The sequence below is a fragment of the Notolabrus celidotus genome, chromosome 12, assembly GCF_009762535.1.
Source record: "Notolabrus celidotus isolate fNotCel1 chromosome 12, fNotCel1.pri, whole genome shotgun sequence".
NCBI classification, from domain to species: Eukaryota; Metazoa; Chordata; class Actinopteri; order Labriformes; family Labridae; genus Notolabrus; species Notolabrus celidotus.
In genome coordinates, this window is record NC_048283.1 from 29,353,967 (window position 1) to 29,378,276 (window position 24,310).

Genomic DNA, 24,310 nt, shown 5'->3' on the forward strand with positions numbered 1-24,310 from the left:
CCTAACTGGTTCCAGTGAAGTATAAATCTCTCCTTTTTGATGAACATAAGACAGGGGATTTACAGGGTAAAAACAATATTTGCTATTAACAAAAAATAATTAAGTGAGAAATATGAGAACACTGCTGGTTACATGTGGACTATGCACCTGCTTTATGAAACCTTGATTTTGATCAAACACTTCCTTCTTTGTTATTTGTCAGACAGGAACAATTAAATCTTAACCCCAGTTTAAAGGAACTCCAGAGAGCTGTTTGAAAAAGTACAAATTATTAATACAAAACATTAAAAATAACCCCCTGCATGAATATTTCCAATTAAGAGTCCCTGATTATATCAAAGTGTGCACACCATTTGAAGTTATCTGATCTCCCCCTGTCAACTGGATAGTCTTGGCTGACTGGATCAGTACTCCTATGACACCATGTGGGTTCAAGTCTGTGTGCATACAGTATGTGTGCAACAGTGGGAAAATAACTGCATCACTCTCACCCTCTGTTGCATCGGCGTCTTGTGACTGCAACATTGTATTCTCCATGTTTTAACCCTCGGTAACTCTCTGTTCTGCCTTTCTCTCTCTAAAACCGAGGACAGATGGGCAGCCAAACACAACCATGGGTTTCTTTTTGTGTGAGTCAGTGAGCTCATCAGTGTCTTCACAGTGTTTATCCAAAACACCAGCTCATTTCTGTCAAAAATCAGGCAGCCGCTGTGATGGCAGTTAATTGAGGTGGCGCACATGACTGGCTTTTACCAAGGAGAAGGTATACCTCAATCATGCCGGAACGGTGACACTGTGACAATCCTGTCATATGGAAACGGACTCGCAACATGCATGCACGACTTCTAGTCAGCAACAAATAAGGTTTACAACCATGAAAATACTTGATAGGTAGGTAAAGGTTATGAAAAATAAACTGACATATACAGAAATCTAAAGAAAATGAAAACTAAATAGCTCACTCAGTGTCAGCGTGTAAGAAGTGGTTTGAAACAGGTTCATTTCAGGGAACAACTGTTTCATTTTCCACCATCATAACTCGATCTCTCACAGAGTAGTCAAATAAAATGAGATACTTTTTCTTAACAAGTGTATTTAATCAGTGGGACACAGCAATCTAAATTCAACACTAAACTCTATGTGGCTTCAACAAGCTATAATCTCAGCCCTCCTTTTTTCTAACTTATTTCAGTGTTTACTCACAAATTACTTTAATCTGCTCTCCTAACTCCATTTGTCTTTTCCACCCACACACCCACACACCCACACACACACACACACACCTACAACTCTGATCTTCTACTGCACACAACAGCTTGCTCTGCCTTATTTCTGTTTCTCTCTCCCTGTATGTCTACTCTGTTCGCTGTCTGCGTTGGCAGCAAGTTATTAAAAACAATGAAAGAAAAAAAATAAAGCAACTGATTGAAATTCTTCACCTGTCTTTCTGTTTTCACCACAGCATGTCACCCGGATGTGGTAGAAGGCTTGATAATTGTGTAGCCCTTTGAAACAATCAAAACGTGGCTACGATATTGAATGACATCTGCACTAATGAGCCACACTTACATAACAACTGCATGAGGTATTAAAAGGAACAGTCCAACAAGTATCAGTGAATTTAAATGAGACACGCAATGAAAGATTTTCTCTGCAGATCCAGTATGATTATCAGACCGGGTATGCCAGAGGTAGCGAAGGGGGATTTTCCTTTCATCAGTCACAGATGGCATAACTCTCATGGGCAGATTAAATCAAAATTAAAATAAAAAATGCAAGAATTGTTAAACAAAAATACTTCGGAGGGCATTACTATACCTGGGCAGCCCCCCCAAGTAAAAGCTTGTGGGGAAACATGGAGTTCACACATACATGAAGGGAGCTATAATGGGGCCCTTGTTGTGTAGAGCAGACTTCAAATGAACTGTTAACTGAAAAGCTAGGCTGTTTTTGACCAGTAATGGCTTTCACCACTGTGTTCTCTTCATCCAAATGCCTTAAGGCAGAACACACACATGGCCACCTGAAAAGGTGTAAAAAATAAAAAAAAAGTCAGGGGTAACAGAGGGAATTGCTAAAGGTATAAAAAAAAAATGGCAGCATATGTTTGTCCTTCTGGCTATGAATTATAGAGCAGCTTCCTGTCGTCTTCACTTTTCAGCTGTACGGATCTTTTCTGGCATGTGGCCTCACAGAGTAGCACTGTAAAACTGATATACCTGCCACATAACTAAGAAAGACGCAGCAAAGGGGAATAAGAGGTACAGTATTAAAAAAGAGAGATTCAGTGCACCCTAAAAGTCACTGCAGAAAACGCTGAAACTTATGTTCCGAGAGAGGGAGATTTGGACGGGCCATCAGATGACCAAATGACAGAATTGCGGAAATGAAGAGGATATCACAAAGGAAACATGGGAATCTGTGCAACAGAAACTATGCTTTTGTCAGTAGGTTTGACATGAAATAAATCCAAAATATACAGCTAGTAAAAATAAAAAAAATCTATACACAGAGACTCATGTACAAAGACTATAGGGGGGAGTCAGAGAGCAGCACAGGCAGCCTTGCTTCTTCATCTCTTGAATAGAGAGAATGCCTATGGCTGAACCAGGGTCTGAATAAGAGATGATTTTACCCTTAGGGACAGCTCACTGCTGTCGTATTAGCATACCAACACTGTGCTATGTTAAATAAGCTGCACCCCCCTGCTTTGTGACAACACACACTCACACAAACTTTAAGCACATGCACGTGTATTCGCACTGGCACAAGTACAGTGTCGCTCATTGCTGCCTCTAATCCAAAGCTAGCCATGCATGACTCCAATCTGCTCCTTTTCTGTAATCACGTCCAGATATTAAGTCAATAAATCATTGTAAACTTGTTACCTAATTTATGCAGGACTATGATGAATCTTTTGTCCTCTGGGCCTAGTCATGGTGCTGTAAACACAATGCACTGAGACAACGGACAACATTTCCATGGCTGGATCTTCACTGTGAATTATCTAAAAGCAGTTCAGACCCTTTAATCGCAGACCTCTCTGGGTATTAGATCAAAACGTGTGCATTTATGTATGTCATACCACAATGCCTGCTGGGCTTGCATAATGTGAAAAATAAACAGCTACAGGTTGATCCCACTGTTGTGTAATTATAAAAGCAGTCATTTTGAAAAATGTGTTAAGAGGCTATGGTGCTGTCCTTGGTGGTTTCTGTCAGGTATTAATGGATACAGGGGACTGTTTAAATTAATCATGTGATTAAGGTAATCACTTCTGGGCGTCATACACTAAAGTAATTCAAAGATAATGAAGGTATAGCAAGAAGAGCGCAGTCACATACAGTTAACATTTCATTATTCCCTTCACTCTGAAGAAGACACCGGGTTAAAGTTGCACAAGAAGTTTTCGCTTCAAAAGAGCCCAAATTCTTGAAGGCATGGATCCCACTTCTTGGTTCATTCTAACTCGATACACACACTTCCTGCAGCTATTTTCCAGCACATTCACACTGTGAAAAATCCCCTGGTGCCACATCTTAAAGGGGCTCTTCTGGGCAGGGATCTGGGGAAAGTGCAGGGAAGTGAAGTAAATTAAGGTCACTGTCATGTTCCTGGAACCATTTTGGGGTGATGAGTGCTTCTTTGACAAGGCTTGTTTAAAGTATCCATTTGTAAGAGTGCAGACTGTGGCGAGGAATGGATGCACCTGGTCAGTAACAGTGTCTAAGTATGTTGTAGTGTCTGAATGGTGCTGAGACGGTTTTAATGTGTGCTGAAAAAACATCTCCACTCGTATAGACGACAACAAAAAAGTGTTATCATGTGTAGCAGCAAGATAATCATACAGTTCATAGACTCTAGTGCAGTTTCTTAGCCCCAATTTAAATAGGTTTCTTTTATTTTGAAATGCTTAAAACTTCCTCTCTGAACTTTCTCGTCCCTCTCTGCCCCTCACATCGGATGAACTGAGGTGACTGAAACAAGCTCTGCAGGTGATCAGAGAGAACAAAGCACAATTCATATATAGCCTAGCTTAACTAACTTATCAATAGAATGAATAGATAGAGGACAGAACCTAACTTAGAAAGAGTCATGTAGCTCTAACGAAAGTTCAGACGGGAAGACTATAAAGCAATCACAGCAGTTAACTCTCTTCTCCCTCATTCAATAGCTCACCTGCTTCCAGCTGCATGTTCCGGAGCTGTTATTGGCTAATCAGCAGTGGCGTCATCCAATAGCTCAGTGGCACGCCCTTATCGTCAGCCTATCAACTCTCTGCTGTCTTTTTAAATGTGTCTCTCTCTCCTGCTAGTTCCTTCTTGCATTGATGGTGCGCACCCTCCACCTCCCCATCTCCACCTGGTCTCTGCAAAGTCTTGAATTCCTAGGATCATCAACCACCACCACCAGTGTCTGGACTCTAGGGGGATTTCTTCTGCTGCCAAATTCACACATTCCTACTCTCACTAAATTATCCCCGTAGAGTCCTTACGCCAAAGATTTCTGTCAAGTTTCATTATTCATTTAGTTGTAACAAATAACATTTGATCTTCAAACTGTGTCTCTCCTGATTGAAATGTATTTCAGACCCTCCCCTTCCACAGGCATGATGTCATTCTGTGGGAAACACTGTAAACTTTGCAAACCCTTACCTTGATAGCTTTCACTTTAGTTTTCTTTTAGTTATCAAATGATCTAACACAAAGCTTCTTTTAACAACAAAGACGGATCTCTTTATACGATCATGCAGTAACATGAATTATCCGTAGGCCAAATGTAATAAAAATCCTGTTTGAAGATGTGTATTGTTGACATCAAAGCAGATACTTATCATCTTTCATTTTTTAATAATGTGCTTTCTTGTGTGTCATTCAATTGAACTGAAACGAGGATTTTTCCTCCATGCATATTTCAAATTAAATGAATACAGAGCCCAACATTAACTGGGAGATTGTTAACACAGTCTAGTCCTTTCAAGCAGTGAAATGGGACCATCAGGTCAATATGGCGTGTTCCTTTAATGGACAGATTTTTGTATTACTGTATTAATGAGATAAAATTGATGTGTCCCAGTTTGTCAACACATTACTAAGGGACAACTTAAAATAGGAGTTTTCAAGAAAGGTACCAACTTGAACTATTTTTTGCATTTGTTACAATCAAAGAAAAAACTAATAATGTGTGTAAGGTACGGGCAATTGAAGAGATCTGGAAACGCACATGCCTCCTTTCAAAAAGTCAACATGAGAAAGCTGGGGAACAGAAAACGTCTTTGACTTCTTCATGCTACTGCCCCTCAACTATAAACTTTTGCTGCACTTTGAAGTTTTCATCTCTTCTTTATCATCCCTGCTTTTGGGATGGAGTGCTCTCCCTGTCAAAAACAAGGACATGTGCTGCAGATAGCATCATTACAATACAGCAGGGAAGAAAAATGTCATAATCTCAGAGAGGCTCTTTTCATCCCTGTCTCTCCTCCCTCTGCTATGTGATCTTTCTCCTGCAGAATGAATGAGCATGACCCATCGGATCGCTCTTGTGTTGTGAGGAGTTAATGGATTATCATAAAAGTGGTGTATGCCAGGCAGGAGGTAAAAAAACTCCACAATGCAGGGTCAAGATCCTCTTTATGTGTTATCTTGCTTATTTGTACAAAGGCTGGCAAAGAGAAAAACTGCTTGGTTATGTCTGCTCAAATAGGTGTTATTTAGGAGTTGCAAAAAGGAAACATCAAAAAATGGATGAAGTTGTGTCAGTGTGAGCGACAACATAATTACAGAAACATGTGTGGTTGTGAGGGGTCCTTTTCAACTACAACAGCTGCTTTGCCTGTATGGCTTTTTTTCCCCCTGCTGTCATTTTACCTGAACAAATTAATCTGCTCTTAAACTGCATTTGAGTTACTTAATCGGTAGTATTGTTTCAGTTATAGGTAGAAGGGCATAGATATTAGGACTTCCCGATGCAATCAACACTGTAACAACTCAGCTTGATATTAGACAGTGAGTATCTACTGTACAAAAAAACTACTTTTAAAATAGCACATAGTAATAGAACAGATGGATGACCATAGTGTTGCACTATCATTATACGTATATTAAATGCCACTAGCTATGAATCACCATTACAGTGTGAGGTGAGAACAGTATGCTGCACTGAGTCATAAGTCAATCCTGCACATTTTGTTCCAAACCAATTTGGCTTATCATATTTCAGTGTTCTACTTGTTAAAGAGAGACAGACAAACCTCTGGTGAGATGAGGCAACTCCAAACTAAAAAGAAACCATTACCTAAGCCAGGAAAGAACAGAGCGCCTGAGATCATTTTCATGTGAATAGGTTCACAGAAATATCGTGTGTATATTACGTGGTCATGATATATCAGACTTCTGTCCTGCTCGAGTGCCAGACTTAAAATGAAATATTCAAGGTGACTACTTTTTTGTGTTGATATACACTAGAGGGATTACTGTATTTGATGATTTTCCATTTCATAAAACCCTGCCAGCACATCAGTATTTGTTGTTGAAAAAGCAGTTTTTGCAGAGTATTTATCTAAAATGGAGTATAAAGAGGAGATAACAGGCTCTAGTTCTTCAGTATCATGTGGAAGCTAATCAGTGAAACTTGACTGCCTCTGCAGGTCTTCTCTCTCTCCTCTGCCCTTGCTACTGTCTGAAAGGTATTAGGGATTTCATGTGATACGGAGCAGAAAGCATCTTGATGTTTTTAAGTGGGCCCAACAACTTCATTTATTCCCAAAGAAAACAGCTTCAATCACACTTCTGTGCATCTTTGTGCTTGCCAAGAGAGCCACTTCAGCCAAGATGTGATAAAGATATTTGTGTATCATCTGCACAGTCGTCTTATTCAGACCCTTACACTCGTCTTCTTCTTAATATTTGTGTTTCTTCCTACATCAAAATTAACCACTTGCCCAATAGGTGACCATTCCTGCTACCTTGGGGATTATTACTCTTGTGATCAGCTACCTTCCCGGGTATTTGATCCTCAGGGACACATCAGTGATTGTTTGAAAAGGTGTCTCTTTTCATGGAACTGTTATAGAGTGTCCTTTTTATGGCACTGAGTCATCGTTAATGTTAGTAGTTCCCTCTGTACTTTTTCTGCAATAGAATGTCAAAATGACAAGTTAGGTCAATGAGGTTTAAGGAGTGTCTTCTTGTGTCAAATACACACACATGGGTGAGCATTTTTATCAAACTTATTTAATTTATATTCAAATTAATAAAATCAAACTCACTAAAGACATGCAGCTTCAAGCTTTTTTAGCCAGTATGTGTACACTGCTTTACTTCCATTCAATGATAATCGGCTCACATGTTCAAAAACATTTTATATCCACAATTTGTTTGCCTGTTCTTGATCAGTCAAGTTACATAGCATGATGGCCGGACATAAAATAGATGATAAGCAGGAGTTCCTATGAGTGCAGCATCAGTCATATAAACTATCATTTCGTCGCGTTATTTAAAATAATGTGCTCAAAACGCTGCTAACGTTGCTGGAATGTGATGCAAGCCCATTTTTGCCCATACAACTGCATCAATTTCACAAGCCTGCAGGCAAATCATGCACAAAGCCCAGATAAGGTGTTGGAGACACTCACTGCACAGGCAACAGCAAAAGGTAAGGAAAATGGCAGCATATGTTTGTCCTTCTGGCTATGAATTATGGAAGAGCTAACTGTCATCTTTGCTTTGTGGCGGAGCAGGCCTTCTGAGATTCTACGCTGTGACAGCATACACAAGCCTCATTTACAGAAACCGGAGGGATTGTATGACACATATATTTTTAATGACCCATTATCACAGTGAAATTGCATCAGCCTATTTTGGCATGGAGTATGTGGCTGCACCTTGGCACAGGCCACATTCAGTCCATTAGGCTTCTATCTTGGGTAAAAATTCCCTCTGTGGATTGAAAGCTGTAAGTACTGGTCACTCTGAGAAAGAAGGAGGAGAAGGGGGGCAAGATACGTGTGCCACTTATTTTACCTACCACTTTAGCCAAACCCTATCTGTGTTTTTGGATCTTTTTTCTTATTTTCTCTTTTTCTGTGAAGAAGTGAACAAAAGTCTTTCCTAGAACAACAACCTTCAAAACTTTAAAACCACAATCATTTCAAATCCAGTCAATGCAGTTGACATATGTAGCTTTCAAGTGGAGCCTTGGCAGAGTATAAGTTCATGCAGGCTAATCACACTAAGGATAGTGTGTACATTAAAGAGTCGCAGACAGACAAGGTAGCGGTTTTTGTGTGGGATGCAGCAAGTCATGTACTTGAGTGGCTGCAGGCATAATCTAACTCTCTAGTGAGCAACTCTGATGAGTCAACAATCAGCCCCCAGGGTCAACGTATTTTATGATCATTCTCAGCAGCACAGTTCTTCTCTCCCTCTCGTCTCATCCCCTGTCTGGTTCATTATATTCTCTCACTCATTATCACTCTCTCAATCTAACTTGTTCTCTCAGAGACTTTTGCATTCAGCAAAGATCTATGTGACTGTTTCTCGTGGTTAGACTAGCTCCCTTTACCTCTCGCTGTCTCCGTGTTCGCTCTCTTTCACTCATTCTCTGTCCATCTTGTTACAGCCCAGATTTATTACTGCAATCTGTCAGTGCTCCTGTCTCGCCTCCTGACACACTCAGTGGCAACCAATATGCATATGTTGCTGTTAGCATTATATAAACACATACACTGACGCTATAAAAAGCTCTTGGCAGATAAACAGAGGTGACTGAATGCTGTGTCTTTGAAATCCAATTCACCAATGACTCGTTATGAGAAACCATCCAGTGAGAGGCTACCTAACCATGAAATGCAACTTCTGAAAGTTTACCAAGCTTAGATGTGTGGTATAATGATAGTCATTAGATCTGCTGAGAAATGATGTTAAAATGGGGTGCAGAGTTGGTGGAATATTTTCAGAGCAATAAGAGTTTGTTTTAATTTTCAGCTTCAGTCGTGTAATGAGACTTTTAGATCAACAGTTTATATTCAAATATGAACTGCAATGTTTCTGAAATTTGAAGTCAATAGGTTGAATCTCACTTGGGATACTTAATGCAAGACCCCATTCAAACAGAAGAGCACGTTTCCTTGCAAAATAAAATATATGCAGTTCATAAAAGAAATAAAAAGAGGGCGCTGCTAATTGGTAGAATTTGGTTCACCTCTGAAGCCATCCAAACACTCACAAATGAGGCAAACAAATCCTCAAGGCATAATACACACTGGGCCTGATCTGCAAAGATCCCAAATAACGAGCGCTAATTTGCGTGTGCAAATAATAATTTTGCACGTGCTATTTCTGGGCGTGTTGCGGGTGATCTACTAAGACTGGGTGCGCAAACGATAACAAGTGCAAAAGTGATGCGGACCGCCCTTTAATGAGCATTTTGCGTGTGCTATCGGCTGTCACCATGGAGAGTTTGAGAGAACAGAGTGGTCTTAAGCGATAAATGAAGTTTGAAGTCATGGAGTTGGAGGTCTTAGTGGAGGAGGGAAATAAACACATCGGTGATCTCCAGCAAAGGTGAATGCTGTGAGAACAAACAGAAGATCTGCCGATGAAATAAACGCATCTACTCTGCTCCAAAACGCAATCAGCGTTTTGATGGAGTTTAGAAAGCAATTTGATGAGGCCTGTCCCTGCTTTTATTTTTTACTCTTCCCGTCAACGTTGCAACTTCTGAGCGCTCATTCTCCAAGTTAAAACTAACTAAAAACCCCTTGAGGAGCACGGTGGGACAGAGTGGACATATCATGTTATCTATTGAGAATGACAGAGCAAAGCAAATGGACATACAGTGCATCGTGGACAAGTCCGCGGAGCTTAAGGCTCCTTCAAACAGTGGTGAGTAGGCCGAGTACTTCATGTTGATTTTTTGTTTATATGTGAAGATGTGGGCCGCTGTGCCAATTTTACTAAACTGTATATCTGTTGATACAGTGACCTACTGTGCTCTCATTATATGAAAAAGTTAAAGTGGGTGTCAGAATGATGCGGTCGCTATCCGTGGTGCTGAACTGCTTTGAATTTGTGTTGTTGTATTTATTTATTTGTGTTGTTCTCTTCATTTGTTAGACTTCATGTCCGTTTGATTGACTTCAAAATGACATTAGTGTGTGTAAAAACTGTAGTAATGCGTGTAAGCCCCGCTGTTGTGGGCATGTTGTAAAGTTATGATGAGCTTTACAGTGACCTCAGCCAAGTGTGCGTAACGCTGTGCCAGTTTGCACCTGCCATTCAAACGTGCTAAATATAGACGCAAAAACAGCGCTCGCTATCTACTTCAGATTTGATAGATCACACTGCGTGTGCTAAATGAATACATTTGCATCTCCTCCTCCAAGTATTTTGCGCGCTCTGATGACCTGCATGTATTCTGCATATTCATGAAGGCAAACACGCTAAATGAATAGCGAGTGCTATTTTGCTCATTTGACAGACGCAATCCTAGGTGCTCCCGGTTAGGAAATCTGCTCTGCGCGCGCTATCAAGTTTCCACGTGTTTTTATACACGCAAACCCTTAGTAGATCAGGCCCACTATGCGTATTTCAGCAAAAATAAATCGATTTACCTTGTAGCATGTTTTGTTGTAGAATTTGTGTACACATTTTTATTTGTTCCTTCTACTAACAAGTGCACACAATAGTGTGGTGTCTTGTCAGAATACCTTGGCTTAACTTTCCCCATTTTAAGGCCAGAAAATACATAAAACTGTTGGAAGTATGAGACAAAAAAGCTACATACAAGCTATGAAATTGGTGTAAACATGAGTGAATTCCTGTAATGTTGTGTATGTCTGTATGTTTAGAAGCAGTGCCCAAGGCAAAGGTTGAGAGCTATGAATAATTCATGTCTTTACAAGAGTAGAAGCGTTATATTTGAAATATGACTACAGAAATTTTTTTCTGACAGAATATTTAAACATTAAAGGGCAAGACAGATGCACTTATACCTTAATGACATTTGAATGCTGAAAAGTAAAATACGCTATGCAGAGAGAATACATATGAGTGCTGAGCCACCAAGAAATAATGGCTCACAAATGAATAGAGGCTTTTTAGTAACTAGACTGGGATGCAAGCACAGGTGTTTACTGCCAGCACTTCTGTCATCATGAATGTTAGGATAATCATATGGATTAATGCACTGTATGCATTAAGCAATGTACATGAACGTGAACATGTATGAGCATGGTAAAGGCAGAAACCAGGCATCCAAATTGTAAATACATTTCTTGTCGGACCAGCAAGTCCTGTACAAAGAGACAGAGCATTTATTTGTATGACCGAGATGGTGCTAGAGGCAGAACTTAACTAGATTACACTTTGGTTCATTACAATGTTATTGATGGATTCTTATTATGTGCATACATTGTGCTAGGAAGCACGGTTCAAAATGCTGCAAGGTAAAATGTGGCTAAAAGGAAAGCACATACAGGGAGGTGTGCAGCTTTCCAGTCAGACAGAAGACATGACAGCTCAGAGAGACTGCTTTAAATCTATACAGCTTGTACTAATGATACCCATGAACAAAATATATGTCTGAGCCACGTATGAGCATCGCCAAAACTTATGAGCTGTCACTGGCTGTAGCACTGACAGCCTGTCAGAGAATCTTATATCACACAGTGTGAACCTGTGCTGTGAGGAAAAGTAAAGAGGGTGGCAAAAAAAAAGGAAATAGCTACTCTGTCATCAGTTTTAACCTGACATGCATGCAGAAATGTCAAATGATCAAAGTTTTAGGTAACAACTTGTAGTGTAAGACTCAACAGTAACATCTGCACCCTAGGCAACAAGATCTGAACCACTTACAGCCATTTGATTTGATCCGGTGGCTCCTGTTGGCACCCAGATTTTACTGTCATATAAAAACAAAAACTACAACAACAGAAAAAGAATGCTGAGTCTTGTCTTGGTGAGGGAGAATAATATGAATTCTGCTGTCACATTTATTTTCTTTTGTAGACTGAGTGTGCTGTGACTACCCCACCAGTCAGCCAGGTGATCAAACATTAAGAAATCCAAATGTGAAAAGAAACACTGCTAACTGCCTTGCTCTGTCAAAAATGGCAAAGCAGAAATTAAAGGGCAAGTTTTATTTTTTCTCACAGCCGGTGATGGTGCCAAGAGCCAAGGAAACTGTAACAATGCGCGCTCCAATACAAAATTTATGAATCATTTTAAACCGTGTTCATAATTACCTCCGATTTGATGAACATATTTTACAGCCTTGCCTTGTTTGCTATCATTAATTGGGCATTGAGGCTTAGACACCTGAAATTTATTTCACAATGATCAACAATTCAAAAATAGCTTTCAGTCTATGAACTAACAGCTGATGGCTTTTTGCCAAACTGAAAAGAAGAGCTCAAACACAGCAGGTATTGATCTGGCACTAACTCAATCAAACTTTCTAATGATGATAATCAAAGGCACACGGTTTAATGCACTCTATATGCTTTCCTGACTTGGCTCAGTTTGGGAGAAGACAAACTGTGCTGGCAACATATTTTTTCATATTAGCATTCAGAAATGTTTTACAACGCATATTTATAGCAAGGACTGCCCTTGTAGCTCCATCTTGACAGCAACAAACATACATCCATGTAATGCAACAACCTCCCCCCAACTCAGGTGTAAAAAACCCCAGGGTCTCTGGGCCAGCGTCATGATAAGATATTTCAAGCTGACCTTTTCCTGCAAGTTCAACCAGGTTGACAAGCTGTCTCAGAGGCTTATAGTGTGCTATCGGTCATATGAGGGACAGGATAACAAACACATTTGATACTCTGCCCTATAGGCACTTAAAAATTTCAATTACCTGTACACTGGACACTGAAATGTGATGTGGCCGGACTCAGATACCATGCTTAACAGAAACAGAGTCTATCTTTGTTTTGCTTTATCTGTAGGATAAAAATACTAAGAGCTTGACTCTACACACCTTACTCCAAGTTATTTTTGATGTAACTTGAGTTGAATTATTTATGAAACGTGAGGTTAAGGGTAAATGAGGTTAAGAACAAACATAACTCACAACTGTACTATGGTAGCGGGCTGGTGTTCTAAGAGAAATCCTACACACTGTATGGCAATGCAGTGAGTTTTGTCATTGCTGCTCACATTACAAACTGTGGTTAGCTTGTTCCTCACTTCAGGCAATATGCTGTGGGTACCACGTCCTTATTAGTTCTGGTTTTAGTTTTATATTAAAGATTAATTTATTGCGAGTTAAATATGGCTGTCATGCTTCTGATAATTTAGGATGTTTTGTAACATCATAGCTAAAGTTGTAGGTCCAACATTTTCAATTTGCTCTTCCCAGGTTGTGAATCCCAGGTGCTTTGTTAGCTACTACTCAGAATATATTTCCCTGAAGCCACGCCACAGCAGTCTGCATCATCAGTGGGACTCTTTAGCTTCTATGTCTGCACTCCCTGGAATAAATTCACAGGCCCAGGTGGGAATGTTGCTTGGCGACTTCCACAGTCCATTAAGCTTTTGCAGGCAGTTTGAGCAAAGGCTGCATTGCAATATTTATTAAAAAAAATGAGAGAGAGAGAGAGAGAGAGAGAGAGAGAGAGAGAGAGAATACCTGTGGGTTCTTGGACTAGTGCAGTGGGAGATGGCAACAGAGGATGTAAACTGTCGGGCTGGATCATCACACAGGGGATTAATCTGTGTTTCATAAGCACACGGCTTTACAGAATAAAAACCTCTGCCTACGGTTCCAGCAGCTTTTTATGACTAACATGGAATATTGAGCAGAAGCACATCAAGGTCTTCAAGAGATCTTTGCTGAATTATGTATGTACAGAGGCGCTTGGATAAACTGAGCATTGGTACATATTGCCCACAGCCCTACGTGCTTGACCTTCCTCTCCATTACCTACGGTGCAGAGCATTTTTCATGTCAACACAATCAATTTTTGTTTTTCCTTCATCCTGTTGTTCTTTCACGCCTCTTGCTGCAGCCCAGAGACTGCTATTCTTCAGGGTGTGTCTTTCAACTCACATGAGAGCAAGAGGTGCAGCAGTCCCCAAACGCCATGCTGGTATGGAATTCTAACATGTTTGTATTGATTCAATGTGATTTCATTGGACAAGCACCACAGTGAAGAATCACAATGGCCTTCACTGACCTTTATGTATTCATAGTTCTACCGCTGACTTGATTTTCTGCCAATACTGTTGTCAGACATGAGGCATATAAAGACAAAATATTAATCCAGCGCCATACAAGCATTTAACCCAAGTGTCAATAGCTGTACATATCAAACCTACCAATCCAAACTACCGCTTGAATCCATTTACACCAATTAAGCACCACATAGAAACAACAATTGCAAGCCTGAACACACAGTAGTACTCTGTCACCTGCGAGCAGCTTTGAGTATGAGCCTGCATTTCTTCACAGACGATCCTCTATCCTCACTATTAACATAAATCTCACAGAAAACACAAACAATTTTCTCGCTTAGCCTCCTCGTTTTATGCTGCAACTAAAATATTTATAGAGCCAGACTCCATGTATGGGCCATAAGCAGCAATTAAACTCACTATGAGGAACAATTTCTGCAACTCTGTGAAAATAATGCTTGAAATTCTTACCAAAGTCCCCAGGGACAAAGATGTCATAGATGCAGCTCTGGCCTCGGGTGTAATTATGTGGGTAGTTTGGGGACAGCACAGTTCCCTCTGAACCTGTGAAATGACCTCCACAGGGAGCTGTGGGAGAAAGAGAGGAAGCAACAGAAAGGCAGAGTTAAAAAATGTGAAAAAACCACCTTACAATGCCCCGGGAAATGAGGTAATAAAATACAATCAGCAAATCCATTTTAACAGGCACAAGCGCACAGGTAAGCAGTTTATATCGCAAAATGAGATCAAAAGTCACGTTGAACTTTCAACTGCTGACATATATAATTTTGGAAGGCATATAAAAAATATTTAAAACTTGAAAGACACTTTGGGGACGTTTCCTGCTGGAAAGAGAGTTATGAAAGAACAGAAAAGTAAGGCAGAGTTGTGTTTACACGGTTCAAATCTTCAGGGGGGTAAAAAAAAAAAACTGCAAGGAAAACTTATTCTGCCTTCAAACTGAAAACACCATCAATCAATGAAACACACAATCACAAAAGTTCCACATGCCTGTGACTTTAATCAGCCCTTATCACCCAGCAGCATGTTTTCAAAAAAAACCTCAGGTTCGACTTTTCAGCTAGAACAGACTTTCTGTTGGCAGACTGTGCAAAGGTCCAGATGCTCTGGTTTTCAGTTTGCTGGATAATGATTAGAAATCTTGATTGATTTAAACCTTAGCATTCATTATGATGACTGCTACAGCCACAGTAAGGTAGGACCATCCACTTGAGGGGAAAGCAACATGGATATGAAACTCTAAGCTCCAAATAAAAAGCACACCCTTTCATGCCTGCTTTGTTTGCTCCATCACCAACAGATATTTAGCTGGGGCCTTGATACATCAATAAGCTGTGGTCTGGCCTTCATTTCTCAGAGTCCTATCTTAAGCTGTCAATGATGTACTTAATTTGCCAAGAGGCTCTTTACTACAGTTACTTCAAGAGCTCACGGACCAAGCCGTCAGGTGTGGGAGCCTAAACCGTAAACAAAAACACAGTCATTTGTCGAGGGAAGCTGTCAACAGCTGCTCTAAACCTCTTGTGACCGACACCATGCACATGTCACTGCTGTTTCATGGTGCAGAGATCATGAGAAGAGGAACAAAAGTGAGCAGAGGCGCTAATGTAGCAAGATGGATCAGCAATTTATCTGAGCTTGGTGTTTGTAGTAGCAAGTGGCATGTAATCAAGCATATGTGATGATGGTAAGTGGGACTCTAATTCAGGCTGATTTGTCAGACAGAATGGGAGCCGTGGTGAGTGAGGAATGTGAGACTGCTGCTGATGGGAAGGAGGGCACACTGTTCTGTCAATCAGCAGCAGGTGAGAGCAGCACCAGCAAAGGAAGGAAATTGAAGATATGCTTTAATGATTTCTTCCTGACAGGTTAGAGTAGTGGGAAGCGTAGTGGGAACACTGCAAACCCTATTATTTTGTTTTCTGTGAAAGACTGATGAGCAGGAATACCTGAGTGCCCTGAGAAAAAAATGTGACTTTTTATTTGAATCTGTGTGTATGACGTTATCGAGGATCACATTGCATTTAAAAATTAGAATCTCTGGGGTTTACTTGTTAGAGCCTTGATTACCCTTGAAACCTACACAACCTTCGTACGTTATGCATTATTTATTATCGGTCCTTTTTTAAAAAGCCAGAAAGCATCTGTTTGCATTTGATAGCAAATGTTCTAGTCATTTAATCCACTTCACTTAGCCAGACATAGGAGCTGATGGAAAAAGCGCAACAGGATAAAACCAATATACTGAATGTTTCATGTGATACACTAAAATATAGACGGACAATGTATTTAATGAAAAATATGACAATCACATAGTAACTGATCGATCAGGGTTCTGTTTGAAGCCTAATAACTGTTGATACTATTTGATCCTTATTTAATGAAGTATTAATGCTCTTTGATTAATAAATCTCCTGAGAACTCAAACTGTCTTTTATGAATCTGCTTTGAATCTGAAGACATATCCTTAAATATATATCCAGGATAAGCATGAACTGACCATTTAACTATCATCTATTTTATCTATCATATATTTATTATCAGCCTGCCATTGCCAGTGTTATTCTTCTTGTGTTGTAGTTCAAATCTCGGTCATCATATATTTCTCGCGGATATTGCGTTGCCGACGTAATCTAGCTGGGAGAACCCTCTGTATCTCCTCATCCTCCAATTCAACCCACCAGAATTAAACCAAATTTAAATATACAGCTGTGTTACTGTCTCATCAGAAATATATGTATGTATGTGTATGGAGCGTTAGGTGTGTCATAGTGATGCGCTGACTGCACTAGTATAAGGGGATTGGGCTACTGGGGGTGATTGAAATTCTGATTAATAGCAGGTGGGTTGCAGGTATTTTTTGAGTTCATTAGATGCTTGCAGTGACTCCACAACAGCAGGAACAATGAGTGCGTATATCCAATAAGAGAGGCATGGTGCACATTAACTGAAAGCACTGAAACTTCAATGATCATTTAAATCTTCAGACATGCCGACAGGGTCAGTCAGTATCCAACGTTAATAAATTAAATGTGTCTTCTATTTATCCAAAATGACTCACACAGTAAGTCAAGGTTCATGCAGTGACTAATTTAGAGGGAAACAGCAGTTCTCCTCATAAATCCTCAGGTATGGGGACTTACGCTTGGACTTGAGACCCGAAACTCGACTTTGAATCAACTACGACACTGGTTAATGTCGTTGGCATGGCTGTTGTTAAAGGCACAACGCTTAGCATGTCTATTTAGGAGTGATTACTGCTCACCATTCAGCAACAAGTAACACAGCAGGATTCAGTCTCATTTGCAATAAGTAACTTTTTTAAGTGAACTGCATGTTTGGTGGTTTGGGAAATACAACCAACATCAGCTAATTGTTCACTATTATGAAGGGACAGGAGCCGACCATATGCTGTGGCAGCTGAAGCCATAACATTTAGCCTTTAGACTGCAAACGTATCAGTTTAAATTTGGTCTACGAGTGAAAATGCTAAATGAGGGTTGTGAAAGGACCTTTTAGCAAAGCACATAACCCCAGGGCTGTTGGGTGAAGTTACACAGGTGCCAACTGTAAAAGTAATGAATAGCTCCCTGGTGGGGGAGCGGGTGCCCCTTTTTCCCACTGCAGAAATGAGAGCTGAATTCTAATTCAGCCTTGGCAGATAAAATATTTTGAGCAGTGTTAAAAACTGTGTAATGCTCCTGGAGGGAGGAGCACTGTGTAGTTACCTTGACACTCCTCATATCTTTTCTTCTCTCTCTCCTCGATACAGATCACTATGATGTGAAAAAAGTCCATGAAAGGCTTGCCCTGTGGACTTACCTTGTAAATAACGAACACTCTGTTTATGTTCTTCGCAATAAACAGAAATTTGACAATTCCAACAACTATAAAATGGACTTCCTTTTAACAACAGTATGTCATCTGTTTATGATGTCTGCTGCTTATTATTCAATTACTGTTTGTTAAAACATAAACTTATCCTGCAGAAGAGATAGAGTCTAACGCTGGCTTTTATACTCCATTAGTAGGCTTCTTATATTCTCTGAAGCATGTATTAATACTACTTTTGTTAACTGACCTTTTCTTTTAAGCTTATATAACTACTAATAAAGACAAAAAATGCAGGTTGGATGCAATCATTTGAAGGGTCAAGTTTGGCACTTAAGCCATCTCCATGTTGTTTTTGGAACCAGAAGACATCATATTTGGAAGGTGGACACACATGGTTACATCCTGGTCATGGTAGACAGTATATTCTGCTCTAGTGTAGGTATTACTTTATTTAACCCTCCTGTTATGTTGCAGGTCAAATTGACCCTTTTAAAAGTCTATTTTAGGCAATATATGCCTTCCAAACCTGCTAAATGCAGCATACAAATCTGGACAGCATGTGAGAGAAGAGGTGTCGTGTTAATTTGCACATTAAAAAAAGTTTTAACATTAATTTTAATGAAAAATGAGTGAGTTATCCTCATTGAACCGTAATCTGTGAAAATGAAATAACACCAATGGACCAAATCTTGATTTAAATGGTTAGTAATGGAGTTCAAATTTTGATTTAAAAAATGTGTATTGGGATGTTTTGGGGTTCTGACAATTTTGGATAATTGAATATGCCCCAGGTCAAATTGACCCAGGAACATTATTTCTGTTCCAGAGAAACGAACATAACAGGAGGGTTAAGACAATACTTTTTGTAATTTTCATCATGTTGTACCGAATAAGTCTTAAAACCAACATAGCCTCATTAGGAAAATGTTGAATGAGATAATAGGTTAGGGATAGTAGGTTCCTTTTACCATTGGATTTCATGCAACCTGACTTCTTGCTACAACCACAAGAATCTCCCTTGCTGGCAATCAGAGGTAATGCAGGATTAGGAGACATATGCATTGGCTTCTTTTCATATTTTTGCAGCTATCTATAATCTTAACTGATAGGACCCTGCTTTAATGCTTTGACACTGACAGGGTTCAGCTAGTATCATCTTGTTAGAAACCAGAATAGGCATCTGTATGTGCACCTGAAAAAAGCACAGTGTTGATATCCTGCTTCTCAAATACATGTCATCAAATTCAAAAACATAAACAAATACTCATTACTCATGGGACAATGATGGACTTTTTGTTGTTTCTCAGCTTACACTGCAGGGAGTTGCACTTCATTCAAATGCTTCAATAGACTAACAAGACCTGTGTACCCAATTTGTTGTAACATATTACGCTACAAAGTCCAATAAAAAGTTCTGACATTACTGCATCTAATCATTTTTATGTGTACCCTCATAAACATAAACACAGAGCAACTATTTAACACTGCAATGATTAAAGTGTTCCACATCTTAAACAGGCTTCTCTGACTCAGCTTTCCTCGCATGCTGTGAGTTGCGTGCATGCCACACTTCAACTCATTTCTACACTTCTGGCATCACCCTATATCAAATATTGACCAAACAGCTGGAGTTCACTTCTCTGCTGCCAAGACCTCCAGTTAATGTAGAAGTGTTGTCTCTCACCTTGACAGCTTGGTTTGGCTCTGTCCCACTCTGGCCTCTTGCTGTTGCCCATGACACATGTCAGAGTGGAGTAGCCCTGCAGCAGGTAGCCCGCCTCACAATGAAATGTCACCATAGAACCCAGCTTGTAGTCAGTACCCATTCTGGTACCATTCATCATATTCCCTGGATCAACACACGCCTCCCGCAGTTTTGCTGCCGATCAAAAAAGTAAAGGTTTTAGAACAGTGAGTGTCCACAACTAGAAGTGTTTCTAATCAGCAGAGACCGTTTAAGTTACAAAGGCTGCAAGGCTGTACTGAATTCAACAAAACTCTTTTTAAAAATGGGAAAAATATAGAGAAACTCTAAGCAGATGAATCAAGGCTATTCTCAAAGCTTACAACAACAAGAGAAAAAGTTAGTTTGGAGGCTACAGCAGAATACTTTGAATACATTTTTTTTTTTTAATACATCCTAATCCCTTGCTAGAACACAAACAATTCTGTGAAAATATATGTAGAAGCCAACTTGCATAGGCCTTCAGAGTACCTTTGTATTCCAAATGAAACCCGGTGTAGCTCACAGAGCCATCACTACGAAATGCCAAGTACATGAAGTTAGAAGTGCTCTCGATCTTCTCAGGAAGTTTACTGTCTTGGAAACTGCCAATCAGGTGAGCCGTGCTGTCTTCCCCGTCGTAGATATATAAGAAATCATAGTTGGGCTCAATACTGAAGCTGTGACAAGTTAAAGAAACAGACAAATGAGAGATAAAACAGTATTATGTTGCCAAGTCAGAACCACCAGATTGTACAGATTGTATGTGAGATTAAGAATGCATTAGGGTTTCAAAATGAGACTGTGCACCGCAGTGCTAGAAGTGAGTCATGCCAAGCGATTTGTTTTGCATCTCCAGACAAAGAGATAAAAAAAGATATCTCCCCCAAGAGGTGAGAAGAGATTAAATTGTTGTGACACTGCGCTGGCACAAAATCTTCCCAGACTGCAATGGCAATGCAGTGTGAAAAGATCGTTTCATATTGTAGCTCTGTATATCAAATCACATGCCGCAGTGAGAGAGAGAGCAACTTTGTTTTCAAAATAATGAGCGTGGTTTATGACAAAAATGTAAATAGCTTGGAGATAATTGCATTTGAGTTGGATCAAGGCAACTCCAATTTGAAATCATAACTCCATCCTTTCATTTGGCATTCCCGAGAGAGAGAGCTGCAATGTGCTAACTCTATTACATGTTTGTTTTGAAGGACAAAGTTGATACAGAAACATGGTGAATTTCTCTCCACAACTTAAGGAGAGGAGATGTAGGTGGTAATGCAGAAAGACCACTGCTCTTCTCAACCCCTTCATGGAATAACTATAAAAATTACACTCAACAGTCAAGAGAAGCATGCATGCTCATGAGAAGTGCCCTTAGGCTCATCTGAGAATTTCCTTTTCTAGTATTTCTGCCACAAGTTAAGATTGCAGTAAATAATATAATGCTTACAGAGTGGGTATCATTCAGTACCAGAAATGAGTTGCACTCCTATCAGCATTCTGCCAGCGATATACTGCATTCAACCAGAAATCTTGTTTCACCACATTTTAGCAAAGAGGCAAGAATAACTGCCTTTGAGGTGTTTGAAGGGGGACCGCTGCTTCACCCTATCTCCCAGCACACCTGGACACAAAGTCAGGCCCTATGCTTAACACACATGGTCAACTTTGCTCAATACTGTGATGTTATAGCTGGTTCCACTGCAGAAGGCAAGCAATTCCACTGCAGAACCTAAGCTGCTGTGCATCCACTAAAACTGACTCCATTCTGTCTCAGGTAGGTTACAAACAAGCCACAGGTTTAGGGAAACCTTCATCTCTTAAGTTACTAGACCATGTACCTCAGGGTCTCCGGTATGTCTCCAGTATCTGTTATTGGTATAACTGTTCACATCATGAAGAAACTCAGAAATGATGGAACTATTTCCAACAATCTACATATTAAGAACCATGAGAACAACAAGCATTTTCCTGTTTTCTGTTATGACTTAAACCAACTGAAAGTATTTAACAGATGTTGTAGCAGCTGAAATTACCTGATGAAAGCCAAAGAAATGACAAAGTCAGAATGCACAGCAATGAGCCAGTCACAGTCTTTGCTGTGCGGGTAGGGGTGTGGGTAATTGGGAGAGAGGATGAATCCTGAAGATCCAGTCACATTTCCACCACATGGAGCTTGAATGAAAAAAAAAGGAGAATAAGGATTAAGAAAGACAGAGCACACAATGGTGACAAAAAGGTATTTAACTATGCCTGACCTCGTTTAAACATCTTTGGCTGAGCTAAGTTCAGTTTGAGACAGGTACGAAATGAGCATTTGTAAGTCATTAAATATAATTGCATCTAATTCAATGACCTTCGTGCACTTGTATCAGCAACTACCATCAGGTAATGCAGTGAAAAAGGACCAAAAAGTCGTGCATTAGAAAGACTGATCCATTATTCCCCCACAAGATGATTAAAAGATCTACTTTTTGGACACTTGTCTTACCAGGGATCATGTCTTGCTGCTAGATTTTCCAATTAAATATCATAAAGCTTGTTAAACCCTAATTCAGTGTTGAACTGGTCAGCTGTGCACAGAGTAAAGTTGTACAAATCAGTCCAAAAATAAGATAAGTACAAAAAAAAAGAACAAAATAAAACAAAAAATATGAAACTAACAAGAAACTGAGACAACTTAATAATCCATTATTTAATAAAGCTGGACATTAGTGCTCCCGTAATTAACTGAATGAATTAGGTTCATGATTCCTCTGTTTAAAGGTGTGAGTAACAAACTGATAAGTGTGTCAGCCTTTTTTGGTGTAATAACACTTGCTTTGTAAAAAGACGGCTGACATTTACATCCAGTTTCTACTCATACAGACTCCCTTATGGTGTCAAAATATTATGCTGAGTCATTGTCTCTTAATTGCACTGTGATCTAAAAATGCCCAGCCCTCAGTGAGACCAGTTGGCAGGAACTCAAGAACATCAGAGTTATTTTTGGATAACTTCGTGTAGCTATTTCTAATTGCATTGTTAAGTATTTAGCAATTGAGCCCTGATAAGACACTGATTTGGGAGACTGTAGTACTCATTGTCTGACTGACTACAAAAAAAGACATGGATAATCCACACAAGAGTTGGCTTTATCCTACACATATTTAAAGACATCAGTCAGAGAGAATCATAGTCAAGGTAATGGAAGAACCTCCTATCTCATGTCCTTTCACCACTGCTCTCTCAGTCTGATTCCCTAACTTTCTTTCATTCCAGAAACCTTTCTGTCTCCTCCTCACTTCCATCCTTCCCTCTCTAACTCACACTATCTCCATCTCTTACCAATGCAGCTTGCAGGGCTGGGCTGCCAGTAGTATCTATTTTCCACTTGGATGCAGGTGATTCTGCTCTCCCCCTGCAATTCATATCCCGGATCACAAGAGAAGGTCACAGAGTCACCGGGCTCCCGACCTTCCCCACTGCGACTGCCGTTCATGGGAATACCTGGATCTCTGCAAGCTGTCGCAAGCGAACCTGGCGGGCAAACACACGTGTGTCACATAAACATGTACATGCAAAGTCCTGGGAATCAATGAGCACAGGAGGTAACACACATACACACAGAGATACACCCAGAGTGTTATATCATATAGTAGACAGCTGTCAGGCTGGAGCTGCAGTTCAAATAGAGTTACAGCAGGGAGCAGATTACAGACTGATATCAGTCAAAATCCTGCCATGTTTTCCTAATCAGGTTTCCTAAAGTCCAGCTGTGGAGCAGCACAGAGCCAGACCAATGCTCTGGTAAAATCTGATGGATTCTTCATATATTCCCATCATGACGGACTTTATTGAAAGATTTAACACACTTAAGTATATTGCTGTTTGATGCTGCTGTTGTCTTTGTATACATACACCGAGCAAAATACAACATGTAAGGGTTCAAAAATTGTAACATTAAGGCAAAATGTTAGTATGGTTTAAAATGACTTTTATAGCACAAGAAAATCAAGATCTATAATAATAACTCAATGAGATTTTACATCAGTCAAAGAGGAATCGTGTAGAGAGCGTTACTTTCACCAGTTTTTAAAGTAGATTAGATCTGATGCCCTTTATTTCACTCATACCTTTGCTGTTATTTTTGAGAAATCTGGCACTCGACCTTCCTTTGGGATTTTTGGGCAGTTTTTTTTAAATTCTTATTTCAAATTAAACAACGGACAGCTTCAAATAATATAATGTAAATGTCCAAATCCTATTTCATAGCCTCAGTGCCATCAAAGAACCTTTGCTCTTCACTGAGGAAGGTCTACAAAAGTTAACTTTATACAACCAGGCTTGTGGTTCTGAAAGCACATAACTATACATCTCCAGAATTGATTACAGCATCAAAAGAGTGCAATTAATTCAAAAGATTGATTTTTACATTATGCTGGCAAGACATTTTACTAGACAGAAAATAAAACAATTGCAAGTTCATCATACAATGCATGCATGAGGTGTTGTGAAACTGCTGTGCTCATGTTTTAATTTGAAACCACTAATCAGCAGAACATGTGGA

General features: G+C 39.8%; 1 protein-coding gene across 1 annotated transcript in view; it reads right to left on the bottom strand.

Moving 5' to 3' along the window:
• The window catches only part of LOC117823316 (CUB and sushi domain-containing protein 3-like), a 161,969-nt gene that overhangs the window by 94,461 nt on the left and 43,198 nt on the right, over positions 1-24,310 (bottom strand). The window contains exons 24-28 of the mRNA XM_034698464.1: positions 23,089-23,280; positions 21,798-21,936; positions 20,254-20,441; positions 19,723-19,917; positions 14,655-14,771 (exon numbers count right to left, since the gene is read on the bottom strand). Coding sequence (XP_034554355.1) covers positions 14,655-14,771; positions 19,723-19,917; positions 20,254-20,441; positions 21,798-21,936; positions 23,089-23,280 — 831 coding nt within the window. The remainder of the gene's footprint in view (positions 1-14,654; positions 14,772-19,722; positions 19,918-20,253; positions 20,442-21,797; positions 21,937-23,088; positions 23,281-24,310) is intronic.